The sequence below is a fragment of the Centroberyx affinis genome, unplaced genomic scaffold, assembly GCF_046629955.1.
Source record: "Centroberyx affinis isolate AG114_WGS23_722 - 3 ecotype Tasmania unplaced genomic scaffold, CSIRO-AGI_Caff_v1 ptg001198l_1, whole genome shotgun sequence".
Lineage (NCBI taxonomy): Eukaryota > Metazoa > Chordata > Actinopteri > Beryciformes > Berycidae > Centroberyx > Centroberyx affinis.
Window position 1 is genome coordinate 367,116 of NW_027279720.1, and position 18,729 is coordinate 385,844.

General features: G+C 43.1%; 1 protein-coding gene across 1 annotated transcript in view; it reads right to left on the reverse strand.

Annotated features, from left to right (window-relative positions):
- Positions 1 to 15,116, reverse strand: part of frmd6 (FERM domain containing 6) — a 30,709-nt gene extending 15,593 nt beyond the window's left edge. Inside the window, exons 1-3 of the mRNA XM_071524529.1 lie at positions 14,971 to 15,116; positions 3,103 to 3,423; positions 1,579 to 1,669 (exon numbers count right to left, since the gene is read on the reverse strand). Coding sequence (XP_071380630.1) covers positions 1,579 to 1,669; positions 3,103 to 3,201 — 190 coding nt within the window. The 5' untranslated portion in view covers positions 3,202 to 3,423; positions 14,971 to 15,116. The remainder of the gene's footprint in view (positions 1 to 1,578; positions 1,670 to 3,102; positions 3,424 to 14,970) is intronic.
- Positions 15,117 to 18,729: the final 3,613 nt, after the last annotated feature.

An 18,729-nucleotide genomic window follows, 5' to 3' on the forward strand; every position in this document is an offset into this window, starting at 1 on the left:
TTATCCTGGATAAGACCTTAATCAAGATATAATCGAGTTGCTCAAATACAGTGTGCAGAAATGGCACTAACTCTTGGCATTTGTTTTAACCTGCTAGGACTACCAGGTGAGCGGGGTTTACTACATCAGGACAATTCAGATAGCGTCCGTTAAGCTATCACAGAAAAGTACACTGAATGGGCTTTCAAACATTCCTGTGGTCATCAAAACTTTTGGGCATTAATTGTATTTTCCACTGTGCAAATCCCATCTTTCCAGCACTCAAAAAGAGGTTGAGGCAAACAAACAAAGAAGTATTTTTGAATGCTATGTGCCCCAGTGTCTAGTGTGCGGGCCTGCCTGTGGATGCATTGGTCGGAGGGACAGCGAGTGAGACAGAGGGGGTGGGCGGCCTCTGTTTGCCTAGGGGATTTCACGCTGTTCAGACAAGCAGTTCAGGAATGTCCCACAATCAGACCCATTGGCTCCTGCTCAATTGACCTGCTGGGCTGTCATTGGCTCATCTGGAGGCCAGCTGTCTGAAAACACTGCCCTTGCAATTTGCGCTCCTTTTGCAGTTGCCTCCAACTGTCACCCACTGTCTGCTCCGCCACGGGACAGACGCGGTGACTCATTCCATACATATGACCCTCGCTGAGCCCCGTCGTCACCGTAAAACAGCTTTAGTCTCGCAGCACAATGGAATCTAGTCAGGCTGAGGTGGCCCAGACTCCTGGGAGACAGCCATGACAGATAGGTGAGAGATGCTGTGTTTAGGGTCATTGGTTATTGGTCTGAGGAAAAATAACCCGGTTTGCCTGGTTCAACTGTTCGTATGTTGCCGCGGTGGTTTTTGTGACATGCATTCACAAGTAGGCCATGAGATGTGTGACGTGAGCAACCACATGGTGACCAATCACTGGGAAATATGTGTAGTTTAAGAGTAAAATTACCCTTCGTCCACACAACTGAATGGACAGACTCCCATAGATTTGAAAGGAAGGAAGGTGTGAAGTGAACAATCACAGAAAACAATGGCTATTTTGTTCGCTTGGAGAAGGGCAAACAAAATACAATTTACAAGGTTCCCACACTCACTTGGACATCAAATTCAATTACTTTTCAATGACTTTTGACGTCTTGTTTTTTGGTGAAAATGACATAAAATTGTCATATTTCGAGGAAAGACACGACAATTAGCAGGTTTCATTTTTTACTCATGATCTTGTCAAGTCAAGAAATCATGGTGAAATCAGTCATTTCAAAACTGAACACTACTGTTATATCAACACAAATATCCATCATAGGGTTTTCCTCTGGATGTGAAGTGGTGATGCTGGAACGAAGAGAGGTCCAGAGAGCTGAGGCATATTCATGATGCAATAAAGAAAACATCAAGTACTTTCAACGTCAGCCACTCATTTTCAAAAGCTTTCAAGGTTCAAAAGCTTTCTACTTATACTTTTATTTTCCCACGGGCCTACATTGACAACAAAAATGACATATGTAACCAACAGAGGTAGGAGATTCTTTTTCCCCCAAATTAATCACTTGTTTTTGAAGAATGAATTCCCCATGGAAGTGGAGAAGAAGTCTTACTCTGAATGACACTGAGTCCAAACAGGTGACAGTCCTTCAGTCTCAGGAGGTCACACACTTGGACCAACAGCTCCTGGCACAAGGTCTTCACCTGAGGATGAGGAGGAGATTAGAGGAAGCTCTCTTTCAGCTTTTTAACTTACACTGTTAAACTGTCAAAGGTGTTGCACTGTACTTAATTATTCCTGATGAGTTAAAAGTTAAAGTTAAAGTTAGACTATCCAAACTGTTAAAACTGTGTTATTATACTTTATAAACAGTAGAAAGGTTAAAGCTGCACTAGGCAACCCAGAAATCCTGTAATGTGATGTCAGTAAACTGCACACAGCATGCCCATGTTTTCCGAAGCCAGACAATCTGCCTTTATACCAAAAGATACCAAAGATAAAAGAGGCAACCGCTCTGATGTTGGTGAATTCATCTTTCTCTAGATGGAGCGCTCACTCGCTGCTGTTTACAGGACAGTTTGTATTTCCCTCTTACATCTTTATTTGTCACTTCGTGTGGGTGGAGAAGGGTCTCAGTTACACCCTTCTCTGTTTCATCCCAACTTGGTGATTTAGGCTGATAACACAGGTGTATTTCTGCATTGCCTAGTTGCAGCTTTAGCACATATTAAGACAGCAGAAAGTAAAGCACACACATCCACACACATGCAAGCGTACAATAGCAGGGCTCTAAGGTGCGACCATTTTGGTTGCAAATGTGCTCAACATTGACATTATGTGACCTGGAAATAAAATTTGGGGACACTGCTGCGCCTACAAATACATAACTTATTCAGAGCGAGCATAGCCATCCCTCTCCTGCTGTCTGTTCTAGACAAACAAACACCAACTTGATTTTATTTACCTCAAAGCTGTTAATTGGCCGAAATTACATCCCCTTCCTGAAGCTTCCTCTCATAAGAAACAGTGTTTCTCAAGTATCCACTGTTGGCCAAAAGACACTCACTACTAGACCTATCTGTTATCACAATGTAAGTGAAACTTATTCTATTTTCCAAAGTGTGTGCATGTGTTTGTAACAGTGTATGCTGGACAGTAACTTGACACTTTGTAGTTGTCAGAGATGTGTAAAATTGTCCAACACTCAGTGAACATGAGTGCAATGCCACTCACAGACAGCATTTCCCCACTGGCCAGTTTGTTTCAACTTGACAGTCAGGATTTTCTATGAAAGCTGAGATGTGGAGATGTGACTTTGAGGGCAAAGAGCATGGAAGCCATGTCAACAACCGATGAACTGAAATGTGATGTGCATTATTATTAATATTATATGTTATTGTGTGGTATTCTATGCCAATAATCAGTGTTGAAATGTGTTTCTATTTTCTAGAAATAAGAGTATATCCAGGATATAAAATTGCAATGATTTTACTAAATTGTCTATTTTTCAATCTTAAAAAAGATGCTCCTTAAATTTTTGCTGGTGCTTAAGTTTTGGAAGTAAGTAAAAAGTTAATAAGTTAAACAGTAAAAAAGTTAATTCAGAGCCCTGCACAGCTTTTACATCTCTACTCACATTGACTATGACGTTGAGTGTGTCGTCGTTGGGCAGAAAGACACAGACACAGCGGCGGTCCTGCATGGCTTTGTTGTTGTGGAAGTTCAGTTTGTTCATCTTCGTGTGGCTGGGACAGGACAGGCCCCTCCGCCTGCGACCGGGCTCCGGGCCCTCGGACGACCCGCCTCCACCACCACAAGCACCGACAACACCACCGCCCCCAGTAGCTGTAGCCCTGCTTCAGCTGCAGCCTAGTACGGACACACCAGCACCTATGGGCTCAGCAGGCCGAACAGCACTCACAAGACGGGGCATGGGGACACGAGCTGCAGCCAGCCACTGTGGAGACACAAGCAGGATTTCACATTAGTCTTGTGTTTCTGCGTGCAATAAGCATGTTTTAGTCGTATGAGGAGGTATGAAGTATTAAGAGGTAAGAAGAGGTAGGCGGTGGCTGCATGGCTGAGATGAAAATGTTGAATATTTGTGAGCTGTTGTGGAGATACTGTTGCAATTAAGACTTGAAAAGAGCAAAACTGCAGAAGATATGCTGCCGCTGAAAAAGACCTGAGCTACAAAGAAACACAGGGGACTTTTGATTATGTGTGTTGTGTGTGTGTGTGCGTGTGTGTGTGTGTGTGTGTGTAAGAGAAAGAGCGAGACAGAGGCAGAGAGAGAGACAAAGAAGTAGTCAGACAAATAAAGAGCAAGACAGAGAGAGAGGGAGAGAGAGAGAGAGAGAGAGAGAGAGAGAGGACAGCATTCCTATTGATGTTGCTCTAGTGTCCATGAATATGTGACATCATGACAGGGGAATGTCAGTGACTCCCGGGGAACATCATGTGAACATCTGTCTGGAGAGGAGCTGATGAAAAGAAATGATGGAATGAAGGAAGCAAAGAGAGAGAGAGAAAGAGAGAAAGAGAGAGAGATGGAATGAGGCATGTTGAGCCAGTGACTCACGCCTGAAATTGATTGATTCCCTATTTAACACAACAAAACTAGCTCTGAACTTTAAACTTTGTCACGAAACCAGAATTTTGACTTCAATACTAAGTTTAATATCTGAAAGTCTGATGCAACTGCGATACAACTTCTGCACAGGAGTTTTGATGTCGGTTGGGCGTTGGTCGTCTAACAGCAAAAAAGTTCCATATTTTGCCCCTGGCACCAGTTTTGTTTTGTTTTGTAGTTTAGTTTTGTTTGACTCTGCTGCCATGCCTTAAGCTATTTGACTTTTGGAACGTGTCACGAGCCAGACTCTGTCTATCCCTCCAATCCCTCTTCTTCACCTTCTTTAAACTTTTCCAATCTGCATGAATCGGCCCTCTGGAGGTGACACTCAAATGGAATATCAACTTGCAAAACACATTTGGTGAGACTATTAAAGTGACAATGAAACAGGATTTTGAGAACATCTTGCTTACTTCCTGTTGAAACAGGATATTGGGGCGAGACATAACGTGGGGAAGGATCATTCAACAGTGTAAACCAATGGGATAACAGTTAGGGAGACAGAGGGAGTTTTATTTGATGGGAGGGGCAAAATTGTTTAAAAATCTGTGACGGTTTTACTGGTTGGAACTTTTATGTACACCTACTGGTATAGCATGAGGTCACCATTAAAGATGCACTGTTTTCCAGTAAGTAAATGTAATGGGACGCTAACTTGTACACAAAATAGAATCTGTTGTTATCAAAGGGCAACGGCAATGTGTTCCCTCATACTCCAATAACTATCTCTCTCTCTCTCCCTTTCTCTCTCTCTCATTCTCACACACACACACACACACACACACAAAAAGAGGGAGAAGCACACACACAAACACACCTACAGCATTAACAGTGCTACTACTGTGAGTAGCAAGTAACCCAGCAGGGTTTGTGCCTGGGGCCGTGTGACACCTTCAGAAGGTGTGAAAAGTCTCAGACCAGACAAAAGGACGTTACAGAACAATCAATCCTGATCATCACTTCTTCCTGTTAAAAGTGTCTCACCTTCAAGCCATGTTGTCATTGAAAACAGATAGGACAGATACTGGGCTGGTTTAACATGTTAATTGTTATTCACACTGTGAATAACAATTAACATTTGAAAAGGTACAGTCAGGAACTTTATGGGACTATTTAAATTAGGGGTGTATTCACTACATACACTCTTGAGGAGTCTGACTTGTATGTGGATACTATTTTTGGAGCTTTCTTAAACCATCGTACCTCAAAATTCAGGTTTCACTCCAGTGTTTGCAAATACAAACAAGCCTCAAAAGACACCAGAAACAATTGGTTAAAAGTCACGTACAATAAGTCCTTCTATCAAAATTATTATATCATAATATTGGTCTTAAAATAATAAATTGTTATGTAAACAAAGCCAGTAGTGGGGCAACAGGGCAGACCAGTGTAATAGCAATAAACAATGGTAATATTGCAGGACTGGTCTTTTGCTGCAAAGTCATAAAATGCTTTAGACTAAGTAGCCATTCAGTACACAAGCTGTCAGCAGCATAAAGGCTAGGTTAGCACTGGTTTGTTGCTGCAAAGACAGAGAGTACTTTGGACTAAGCAGGTATAAATACATATATTGTTGACATACAGCGTCAGTTCTCATTAAAGCTGGTCATTGGATGTGCAGTGTGGCGGGCAACAACCCACTCAGCAAAGTTTATTGATGAGCCATGACCAGGAAGGCTCCCTGTGCTGCTGCTGACCTTCAGTAAACACACCACTGCTTCACTGTACACACACACACACACACACACACACACACATGTACACACACACACAGGGAAACATCCATGCATACAAAAATGCAGACACGCATACATCAGATGCATACACACATGCACATGTAAACACACACATACGCACATGTTCGCATAATGTCCATGCACACAAAAACGCACATCAGATGCATACACAAGCAAGCACACACACACACACACACACACACACACACACTGCTCTCTTCCTGCTCTCTTGCCACCACCATATGTCAGGCTCTACTACAGAACAGCTGAGCTGTGTGATGGCACCGGGGTTAATTAGAAGTGAGATCCATCTAATTGGATCACTTCCTTCCCTCGCTCTCCTCCCCTGTGGAGACTGAGAGTGATTCCAGCGGAGCTACAACCAGAGCCAGGACAGGTCGTATTTGCAAATAATTCTTAGCGTTAGTTTTAACCTGCTTGGGCTGCCAGATTGGTGAGGTATCCCACAAAGGAAAATGTACTTAATTGATGCTTTCTGACTTGTCCTGATGCAGTAAAGCCGACTCATCTCATACCCTAAGCAGGTTAAAACAAATTTAAGAATTATTTTCAAAACCAATTTAACCCAAGTCGGTCCACAACACTGCCTGCCTACACCATCTATTATTGAAGATGTGGCAACTGGGAAAATTAATTAACAGCATCACGTCGATTAGTTATTTGATTCCCCTATTGTTCCAGGAGTGCCACTGAAAAATGATAGCTTGATTTCTCCTTGTTTGAGTTTGAGATGTGTGAACAGGGTGGAGAGAGCGCTACACATCCGGCTTGGACGCTTTCCGATGTAGAAAAGTTAATGGCCCTTGAAGCCGTCTCTATATTGAAGTCAGAATCATATTTCACTTTCAGGTAGAAATATGATTCCTGACTTCCAGAGTAACATTACAATTGCGCCTGTTTATGACATTGTTGCATGTTAATGGTGAAAGCGGATGCCTGTGTTGCTTTGGCATGGGGATGGAGGGGGGGTGTAATTCAGACATAACTGGGTGTAGTCATTACTGATGGTTTTAAAGGCCTATTGTGTCACGTCTAGTCGACTCATGAGGCATCACCACAGAGGGGAATGTCCGCAGTCTCCCTGAAATGAAAGGGTGGATTCCCTTACACACATGCTGCACCGGGAACACTTTGTGTGCGGGAGAGAGGGTTGGATAATGAAATTACTGCTGCCTTCCATCCCCTATTCACTGCCTTGCAAAGAGTGATGCAACACCAGCGTCCGTCCAGAGCAACACACACACACACACACACACACACACACACACACACACACACAGCAGCCAACCGAGGTCTGCTTCCTCCTGCCTTTCAGCCTGAAACAGCGGGACTAAGGGATTCTGTCAACGTGGCAAGCCTCGGAGGCAGGCATGACACAAAATCCCACACTGGGATACAGAGACAGGGCCTCTGTCACAACCAAGTCTCTCTCTTTCTCGCTCTCTCCCTCCTTGTTTGACATCAGAAGGGTGGAGTGCCTCTAAAAGTCTAACTGTTCCAGGACTGAAGATGACGGCTGAGCCAAAGCAAACTCCCCCTGGTTGGAGAAGGGAGGGATAGGCTCGGCGGAGAGGAGGCTGAAGCGGCGACTGACAAGCTTGACTTGTCACCGCGCTGACATAAGAATAGCTTCAGGTACAGCATGTGTCAAGCTAAAAAAAAAAAAAAAAAAGGAGGAGAGGAGAGCACATGAGGGATATATAGGAAAAGAGGCAGAGGGAGGGAGATGGAGTGAGGGAACACTCAAAGCGCGCAGGCATGAAAAAAAAAAAGAAAACTGCTGCAGTCAGGAGAATTCCTCACTAACATCTGCTTCTCATTCCAACAATGGAGGCCTTTGATTCCTGACGCACACAACTAGCAGCACCACCACCGTCTCCATGTCCCGCCCCGACTCTGCCAGCGCGCTACACCCCCTGGCAGCATCCTGAGACCTGGACTAGCACACATCAACCGTAATCTCTGGGATATTAGGGGCCGACCTGGGTCGAACAGTGTTTGCAAATAATTCTTTGTGTTTGGTTTAAGCTGCTCGCAGTGCCAGATGGGTGGGGTTTACTGCATCGGGTCCATTCAGGTAGTGTGATGTAGGCTGTCAGTTCCAGAAAAGTTTAATAAATTCACTTTCAAATATTTCCCTGTGGTCTAAACGTTCTGGCACTCATTGTGTCATCCTTTATGGCAAACCTAAGGCACCACAATAGGATAAAACAACCTTTAAAAATACTACAAATACTGTTTGGCTCAGGTCTCAGTAGGGATACCTGATGCCAACTAATAGATGTAACAACCAAACTACTTCCTTTGCCTAAACAAACACCTGTATCCTCTAGAGAAGGATGTAGTTTGAAATTTCTATTTGAAAAAGTAACGCCTACTCTAATAAAAGTATGGATAACACAAAATTGAATGAAAATTATGATACTTGGTAAAACAAGGTTGTGGGAAACTTTCACAGATCCTCTTTAATTTGATACTGAGATATTCCTAAATTATGCATTTCAAGTAATGATTTATGTATTTATTTTCAAAATGGTTAAATAGCATTTTGGAATTGAACTACTCAGTTGTATAAAAAGACCTTGCAATGGGCTGAGTGTGAATGGCACAGAGATAAAGAAAAACCTAAATTTATGCAGGAGGCCTGTTGCATGGGCTGCAGAGGCAGACAGAAATTGCCCTTGCTAGAATATTTAAAGGGCTCTCCTCAAAGGGCACAGCTTTTATAAATAGTGCCAACGGCTGGAGCCGAGCGGGAACGGGTCTTTTTTTTTTTACCCTGTTCTCTGCCAAGAGATCTGTTTATTCAGCTGATGAGAAATGTTGCTGAGCTGAAAAGTAGCTCTAAATCACATTGGTCACAAGATGGCATTAGCCGTCACAGTAAGGCTTGCCAGCCCAAGAGACTTCCCTTCCTTGTTTAACCTATACATACACACTAGGCGGGCCAAAATGGGGGAAAAAAAAAACAGGAATAAACACACTAGTGGGTGACACGCTTGACCTCCCAAACCACTAATTTTAGATTGTCAGCGAACCAAATCTAAACATCTATTCTGGATTCTTGTTAGCCTGTCATGATGTCAGGAAATGCCTGTCATTACGTACAGGAAACAAGGGGACGACAAATTTTCATTCACGTATTATACTTGGCAATAAAGCTATTCTGATTCTGGTGATGTCGTCCTTTATATATTTGGCTGCCTCCACTGTCAACAGACTGTGAGATGGTAAAAACAAATAACTGTGAGTGACGCTAACTGTCATAAAGTCAGGCTTAGCTGCAACCCCACACCTGGATGACCTGTGTGCATTTATAGACTTTAAGCCTAATCTAAAAAAAAAAAAGTCAGGCAGAAGGAAAATACACTGCACTATCTAAGGCCTTGATTCCCACGATCCCCAGTCCATAACATCATCTGGCAGATATCTGTATGTTGACTGTTAAAATTCTTCTTCTATTTCCACCCAGCTAGCAGGGAGGATAAACAATCCATTTCTGGCACAGAGTCAAAATAAAAGTCTGACCTAACCTAAACAGGATTTATAACGACATATCTCAAGTCGAATGATATGAGGGATCTGAATTATAGCAATTATCCACAATACAGACAAACCTTGTTCCTGAGCAGAATTTCATGAATGAGAGAGATCTTTGACAGAGTACCCTAATAAAATTGTGAATTCATATCTAATTATATTGCTTTATAGATACAAAACCAAGATCGGAAGAGTAAATGCTTGGGAGTCTTCCTTGATCAAATGTCATGCTCATTAACGGCTAAAGGTTAGGCCTGTACACAGCATGGTGCTGTAATGCATGCTGTTATATAATTCAGAGAGAAAAATGGAGGAATGGATAGTGTGTAGAGTTAGGCTAAGCTACAATACAACTCACACTAACGCCGCTGCAACAGTTCAAGTCACAATATCTGAATTCACTGTAGAATTTACCTCACTGGAAAGGAATTTTTAGGACTTCCCGGATCATTTGGCTTTTGACATCTAACATCCTTGCATCCTTTGTCCTGGCATCACTTGGGATTAAGAAACAGGAGCGCCTCCCTGCTTGGTGAATGATTCTCATTCTTGCAGCAGGTATCATTATAAAACGGACAATGGTGGCCTTAGAGAAACAGGCTTTTGACCGGAAGGACGCTGGTTCGAACCCCCAGACCGGTTGTGACAAATCTGGGTGGGGAAAGTGAACTCCGCCGCTCAGTGGCCAACAGTAAAAGACTGGTTGTGCTGGGTATGAGTGCAAAGAAAAACAGCATGCATTCTCAGCAAACCCTCTCTGCAAAGATTAAGGTTAAAATAATCACATTCCTTTATTATTTAAGGAATAAACCCGTTGTTATGGAGCAATATGCAGGTGGAAAATGCAGGTCCTTCATCTCAAGTAACAAAAAAGTAACAAAGAGCTCAAGTAGCAAAGTTCAAAACTCAGTGAAGTACAACTTAAGCTCAGTTACCTTTATGGAAAAATGATTTCAACATTCATAACATCTGGCGTCCATGTGGCTCTGAGCAAGGGAGTGAGAGCATGCGTGCATATACACACACACACACACACACACACACACACACACACACTCACACACTCACTCACATCTCAAACCGCCAGAGCTGCCAGACATGTTAGAACAAAGTCAGCAGTTGCTCCCCTCGCTCCCCACCCTGCAGGCTTACGGCACCCAGCATTCAGGCCCGGGACGTGCATGAGTAACCCGCAAAACTAGCAACTGCAGCGCAATACACTGCGGAGACGCCAACCCGACCATTACATACGCTCGAAATAGAGCGAGCGGCCTTAAAGGAGAGGGTTAAAAAAGCAACTGCAATTATAACTAACCCCAACCAAACCCTGTTGTTTTGTTTCAGACAAAGGCCTTCCGTTTTGTGGCACGGCTTGTGGAGGTGATCTGATTGTTTCCTGCTTTTGTAATATGATTATCTCCTATTGTTTACGACGTCATACCTGAGGAGAGTCACACATGTTTTTTGCTCAATAAAATGTTTTAACTGCATACAAAACATAGTGTATAGGAGGTTGTTTACAATGTTTTATGGAATGTAAAAGATAGTTGGAAGCTTTTGAAGCTTAGCAGATTGTGTAAGAACATATAGCTGCATGAAAGCACCTCACCCAGTTTTTGGTAAAGCGCCAGTGATTCCTTGCATCATCATTTAGCAATGTTAGTCCTCCACAGCTGGAAAATTGCCCCCATGGCTAGAAAATGTATGTAAAGACAATACAAATTCATCATCTGGCCTTAATGCTCAGGCTGCCCCAAAAAACAAACAAGAATTACAACTGCAATTACAGCACAACTGCTTTATCAGGATATAAATATCCAGCTAAGAGCTATTCCTAAACTGCAACACCTAGTGGAAACAGTCCTGTCACTGGCCCAGGAGTGAACCTGGGTCTCAGTAACAATCCCGCCTTCTGCCAATCTGACCAAAATCTACAAAAACCCCACAGGAAACACTGCCTGCTGCAGTGAGAGGCACATGAGATAAGCAACTGATGCCCCTCAGGGGATGCTGGCAGGTTAAATCTCTCTGGTTTACTTCCTTGAAAGGACTCAGGCTTCACTAAGGAGGCCAAGAAAGCAAGCAGAGGGAAAAAAAACACAATCCAAGGAAAAGGGAGAGAGGGAGACAAACGCAGGAAGAACTGACCCAATTTTCTTCTCCAGTCTCCAGTCCTCATGGCACACTTGAGACATGGATATGAGGAGTCATACTACGGCACAGGGTGAGGAATATCACTGCAGTTGCGGAAAATCCTCTGGACTCCAATGTTGGTGGTTTTCATGTTTTTGGGGTTGCCGTTGTCCCCTATACGTAGAGCAAGTTTCATCACCCTCAGGCCCATGAAATCCAGTCAAAACTCTTTTTTATGTACGGTCGGTTGTCAGTCTGTGGTTCTCAGCTCCTCAAAACTTTTCTAAGACACAAGGTTTTCATCCAAAAGCAGCGATATGGGCTAGACAGAGTAGACTGACAGGAGAGGAGCGGAGAGCCAGGGGCACCTGTATAACTTACACCAAGGAGGATGTTTGACTGTATTCACACCCACATAGTCACACTGGAGATAGCACATGCAATAAGGGGGGTGACAGATAGGGTTTCTCCTCCTCTATGGCGATAACGGTAATCTCATCCTTTCTCATGGCTTCCATACTCCTGACTTGCATTGTCTTCAGACTCAAAATATGATTCTTCTTACACTTTATCCTCTAGGACAAAGTCACAGGTAGATTGACTGATAAATTCAGGAGGAAGCATTTCATAAACAACCTCCCAAAAAGGTATGAAAATCCGCTCCACGGATCATCGAACCCAAGAGCGTACCTGGCGTTCCTGGAGGAATTTGCATTGCTAGAATACGATTATGTAAAATGTGTAAAACAGGTTATCTCTAGTGTCAATGAAAATGCAAATTGCATGAGCCCTCTCTCTCTCTCTCTCTGTGTCTGTTACTAAAACATTAAAGTCAACTCGCCGCAGGCACCTTTGCTCTCTCTAACAGTTGAAGTGCGACACGGGTGGAAGCTCAGAGAGGGAGAAAACAAGGCGATGAGAGAGCGAGAGAGAGAGAGACAGAAAGACAGTGCAGTGATGGAGAGACAGCAACAGAAACAGAAAGAGAGATGAAGAAAGAGAGGGAAACGGCAGTAGAGAGACAGTAATGTATTCCAGTTACCTATGTATAGCACCACAAAAGCCTTCTTCTTCAGCTCAGGTACTGCATCTGCCAGTTTTTGTATTCGCTGCAGAGTTTTAGCATTGGAGAAAGCCAGGCCTGAGGCTATGATTTTGGTTCAGCTAGTGGCATTGAGGATTTAGGTAGAGGAAACGACTGGTAGCCTAAATGTGGTACTGAGGCTACTTTCAGCTAAACAACTGAACCAGCGTTTACTGAGTTGTGTATGTGACAAGCAGTGCCATATGTGGTTTCTAAATAACAACACAGAAAGGCGAAGGTCAGGAGTTCCACAAACCTTGATAGAAAAACGTATCAGCTCCTGATAGAAAAGTGCGTACTGAAGTTATAGAAGGGTTGCCTCATGCAGTTATGGGCCATCCCATCCAACACACAGATACACACACACACACACAGAGACAAACACACAGAATGAGTCATGAACACACACACACAGACACACACCAACCACCTTTGTTCACATTTCCTTTTTGTTTCCTACACTCCAGCAGTGGTCTTCCTGTGCAGACAGCACCTGCACCATCTCTCTCTCTCTCTCTCTCTCTCTGACTCTCTGTCTCTCTCTCTCTCTCCCATTCTCATTCCTCTGTTACACCAGTCAGCCAGGACTCTGTCGCGATCTCAATAACACAAGTTGTTTTTCTTCCGTTTTCCTCCACAGCTGGAGCAGAGACCTGGCGTGTTGTGTATGCTGAGGAATAGGCCGCACAAGGTAGCTGATTAGCCCGCCATGTGTACAGGACGAGTCTCAAGCACTGCAGATCCCAAGATGGGATCCCGACTGACTGTAATAGTACCAGGGATGGGACGATATATCTAAATTCAATATAGCCTATAGCAATACAAAAACGTGATTATACGAAACGTGGGGCAGAAAAATGAATCAGCTAATCACAAATGAGAGAGCTTGACCATCACAATTTCTCAAGCTCTCCATCCAAATTATATTATCTGCACTTCTGTAATGACACTGTGGCTCAGAAAAGACATAAGCCATAAGTCATACTTTGTCACTGAACTTTTATTTATCACATCGTATCGTGGTTGTATCGAATCATAACCCTCAAATCACGTATTGAATCATATCATGAGATAAGCATATCGTCCCATCCCGAAATAGTACTGATGTCAGGAGATCAAGTTCAAGAGTCTTGATTTCAGTTGTAAAATGTCAATTTGAGAAGTCACTCAGTTCAAATAAACAGACATGCACACTGTAATAAACTCATTATTACAGGTTCAAACCCCTGAATTGGAAAGCATCTGCCCTGCTGAAGTGCCCTTGAGCAAAACACTGAATCCCTACCAGCTCCAGGGGTGCTGTCCTTCTGACCCTGACCTCTGACCTCAAGCGTTTCCCCACAGGGTTGAAAAAGATTACCTCATCTGTAAAGGGGCTGAATATCTGTATCAAAGTGAAGAGCCATAATAATTAGCAAAAACTTTGCAGGAAAAGCTGAGGATTCCCACCACTGCCTTTTGTTCCTGATAGCTCTCTGGTCTAATATTAAACTGAGGGGGAAATTGTTGGCATTCCTGAGTACTGAAACAACTTTGAACAGATTGTTCAAACTGATGGCAAAGTAGAGGAGAGTTCCCAACTTCCAAACAGGAAGATTAGCTGGGTTACACATCATTTTACTCCCTCCAAGCTTTGACATTCATAAGGCATTACTCTCCACGGGACGCCAAGACTGACACTGTTGGATGCGTGGGGCATTAGTCGCATATGGTAATTACACGATTACACAATTACACGGGGGGATTTAGGCTATTTTTTCTATAGGGGTTTGACAATTTACTCTTAGACAACAAAAATAAATCAATATACTATTCCCATAATAATCCTTCCCTTGTTTTCGTATAGCATATCAAGTCCGTCTGCGGGTGGTTAGTGAAGGGAACGTGATGAAGAGAAAAGACAGTAGAAAAGTGCTTTAACATTTAAAGAGATAACTTCCCATAGGTTATACGACTTTATTCAGTCATTTGCCAAGACTAACTATGAGTCTGCAGTTTAACAGGTCTAAAGATACTAAACGCAAGCGAGAAGTAAACGGAAAAAAAAACGCGTGGCGGTTACTGATATATCGTTGCAACATTCCCTGAAAAATATTCTGGCAGCATCACCGTTGGTAAAGCAAGAGACTCCCGACACAACTTGCCTGCTCCAACTTTGCTTTATAACTGTTTTAAAGAGGTCAAAATGCCCTCAATTAAATGTTATATAAATAGCAACAACAACTGACTTCATTCTTTACACATTTAAGAAGGATTCAAGGTGTTGAAAGCGAAGGAAAGTCGTTAGGTCCCAGGAGAAAAGGAATAAAAAAACGGATAAAGATATTCAAAGAATGTAGCTAGGAATGCAAAACTCACCGTTCATAAGAAAACAAATTATTCCCTTTAAGAGTGTTAATCCAACCCGGTTTATTTTACGTTCTTTAAAAAAAAAAAAGAGAGAGAGAAATCCAACTTATAATAGACTTGGGTAAGTTCAGGAGAAGGATCGTTGGGCTGCCGCCTTCGTCGAGAGCCACATTCTGTCCTGCTGGAATCGTAACAAGCAGACAGGAATACATGTGCAATTGGTGGAAGAGCCAACCGCCGAAACAGGGCGACGACGACTTCCCACTGCTTGAATCATCTACTAATAAACGAATGGTCATAAACACAAGATAATAGTACACCAGTGTTTACTTCAACACGATAAACGACCGTATTAGTGTCGTTTTATGGACTTTAATGTCGCGAAAAACCGTAACGCACGTACCGACTCCCCCCTTCGAAGCCGGACTTGGTATCGCCCACGGCTGCCTCTCATTCCATTCCTCCCGACTCCGCGGCTGAAGCAGTGCCGCATAATTTTGGAAGTCGGCGGGGAGAAATAGTAACGGCGTCTCCTCAGAAAAGTTTGTGATGCAGCGGGCGGTTTATTTTTTGCATCCGGATCACCGGCGCCTTGCATCTGCAGCTGTTTTTTTTTTTTTTTTTGTGCCATTTCTGATGCGGTGGCCTCGCGAAAAAGAACTGCAGTAACCCCGAGATGGATATTATAATGGATGCAGACAGTAAATCCTAATACCATAGGATATATAAAAAAATAATAAAGAACGAAAAGTTTATGATTGAGTACCACAGACAACCTATAAGTACCTATACGGATATTATATAAATATTACAGTGATTTTCTGTTCTTAGAATCAATTTATTACGTCTACAGGACTTCAATTAGTGGCAATAAAGACAAGAAATTCCACATGGGATACATTATCTATCACTAATTGCTATATTGCTATATCTTGAATTATTGTTGGACTAGATAACAAGATGTCCCCTAGCCTTTGTTGACAAAAGAGGCATATTGTTCCGACAGGGTCTGAATCAGATCATCATGTCATGTCTCTAAAATGCAATTCAAAACAGAGGCCAAGAATGTGGGAAGCCAAGGGGATGCTATGATATTAAAACACCAACACCTTTGCATAAGTTGAGAAAATGGGTAAGGCACTTAAGATAATGCAGTGCACTACAACTGCAATAAATAAACATGATTCTTCTCTAGTGGTTATTAAAATTAATTCCTCTTTTATTGAATCCTTTTCTAAAGATTCTTCCTCCCCTTTCATGATGTCAACCCTGGGACAAAAAAGTGCAGGGGAGCCCCTCTTTGTTGACATGCTGACCTGTAATTAGCGCTCGGGGGGCCCAGACTCTTGCCCCGACTGCCTGTCAGAGAGAGAGAGAGAGAGAGAGAAATGGAGTGCCAAACATGAAAAGGGGCGCGGAAGTGTGCCTGGTCAGGCCCGGCTAAACCCCCTTTGGCCCGGCTCCCACCGCTTTGAAGTGACATCAGAAAGGGACCTGAGAACAACAAAGCGGCACAGAGACCATTAACTTCAGAAAAACTGCAGACCACAAATCCCCAATCCCTGGCTCAGACACTAAACCGCTCAGGTTACTCTAATGTTCAGAGCTGAGAACAGATTATTCAAGTTTTATTCAAGTCGAAAAAATGGTGATCTTGCTTGACTTGACAATTGAAATAACATATCTCATTTGCTGGACGATTGGGAGTGCTGTACAGTAGCATGAGTGATTCAGTTTTTAGCACAGGTGAGAGTCAAACCCTTCACCTGGACAGTGTTAGTACCTTTCTCTACCCATTAAGTTATACAGCACCATATTCAAAGCTCTTTCATTCATGTTTATTCACAGTCCAAGACACTTTTCTCTCCTCTCTCCCACTCTCTCCACCGGTTTCTCACAGCCCTGCACTCATACAAAGACTTTCTGTCCTCTAAGCCACAAAAGCCTACACCAAATATGATCTAGAAACGCTGTCAGCATTGCTACTCCAAATGTGACACACTTGTCATGTTCACCACCGCTGCTGTCCTTCCTCTCGCTCCCTCTCAAACCAGCGAGTGCTTTCCAGTCTTTGTGTGTGTGCGTTTCTTCCCTGTCTTGATTTGATTAGCCGTCTCTGGCCAGGCTGGGAGTGCAGCGGGGAGCGGGTTGGGTTTTTTGTTGTGGCAGTATCCGACTAATTGAAATAACTCCCCCTGCGTTTCTCTCTCCCGAGGGGAAGATGAGTGGCCCAGGCTCCAGTCATCATGGAGAGTCTTTGCCAAACAGCCCGTCCCTCGGCTTATGTGACACATGCAGCTATTCTCACCTCCAAGCGTTCCTTATGCCTTTGTCAGATATTTAAAGTAATAATCTGAGATATTTTCATATACATTAATATCTCTATTACCAATTGATATAACACAATAGTGATTCAACCTATATCCAGTTCATGAAACCTGTTAAATTTGCTGTTCTAAACACTCCTCTGCCGCATAGGAAGTGATGCGTTTTATGTTAACAGAGGCAGGAACAGGGGTTTGTTTAGAATAAATAGAAGAAGAACTGGGTAGTTAGCATGAGCAGAGATAGCCACCATGGCTGAACAGAAAGAGCAACACCGATAGAAACTCAAACTACATCAACAGAAAATCCAAGGAAAAAGACGCCACAGTGCTGGACACACTGTTTGATTGACAGGTGATCTCTGGAAGTGCAGTGCAGAAACACATTTATGCGGTTAGCAAACCTGTGAGCCTTTTGGTTTTGTATTTTGGGAGATGTTGTGGTGTTACAGCTGTCTGCATACTACACACTTATGAATGTCAACAACAATATTTGAACTCGCTGACTGCTTTAACATTTTGCCCTTTGCCTCGGAAACAATGCTTGTAAATTGCTGCTGTTTAAATCTGACAACAAGCATCTGTTCTCCAAACTCCTTGGAGCTGACTTTGGAATCTGAGGAGGCGTGCGTCAAATCAAAGCCCAGCAGATGTTCTGTAATTGTGGTCATTTGGTGTTCTCTTATGTAAGGACGCGTACCAAGCTTATGGAGCAATGTTGGGTCAGGAGAGAGGGAGAAGGCCTCCCTGCTTTGAATACCAGGTCACGCACTGCTATCTTTCCGACTTGCTCTGTGCGATATTGTTGGTCATGTTTATTTCACAACTTCTTGCAGACAGATCTATTCTCAGGCGATGGGGCAGATGGCTGGTCAGCTGGATGAGAGCCTTGATTCAATATTCTCACCCCTTAGGGAAATATCAGGGAAATAGGGGAGGGGTATTGGCAAGGAGAAAAAACAAAAAAGTGTTATTATGGGGAAAGGAAGGGTATTAGGTGCACTCTAGAGCGTAATAATTCTACTAGAGTGCAATATTGTAATACAAGTTTTTTTTTTTTTAGAATGAACTTCCTCGTCTGGTGATGTTGGGAAGACAGTGCAGCAGTAATTCTGAACAGAGGAGCCTCCGGTGAGTTGTAAAGTTAGTCGGAGAAGAGCAGAATAGTGCAGCGATCCATGCAGGCAGAGGAACGGATGAGGGCATTGATTTAAGTTATTGTGCCAAAGCTTTTCCCCGCCGCTGTCTCAGAGACCATTAAGTCCTCCAGCAGCACCAGTAATGGCGTTGTAAAGCTAAATAGAAATGATGGAGCAGGGCTGCAGAGATTGGACAGCCTGTTATATTGTCTAATTATTATACACACTAAAGTGTTGTGATGCAGTTATTGATAGTAAATGCCAAGTAATTCTCAAAGAAGTTTTTTCTCCCCCTTGTGCTGATT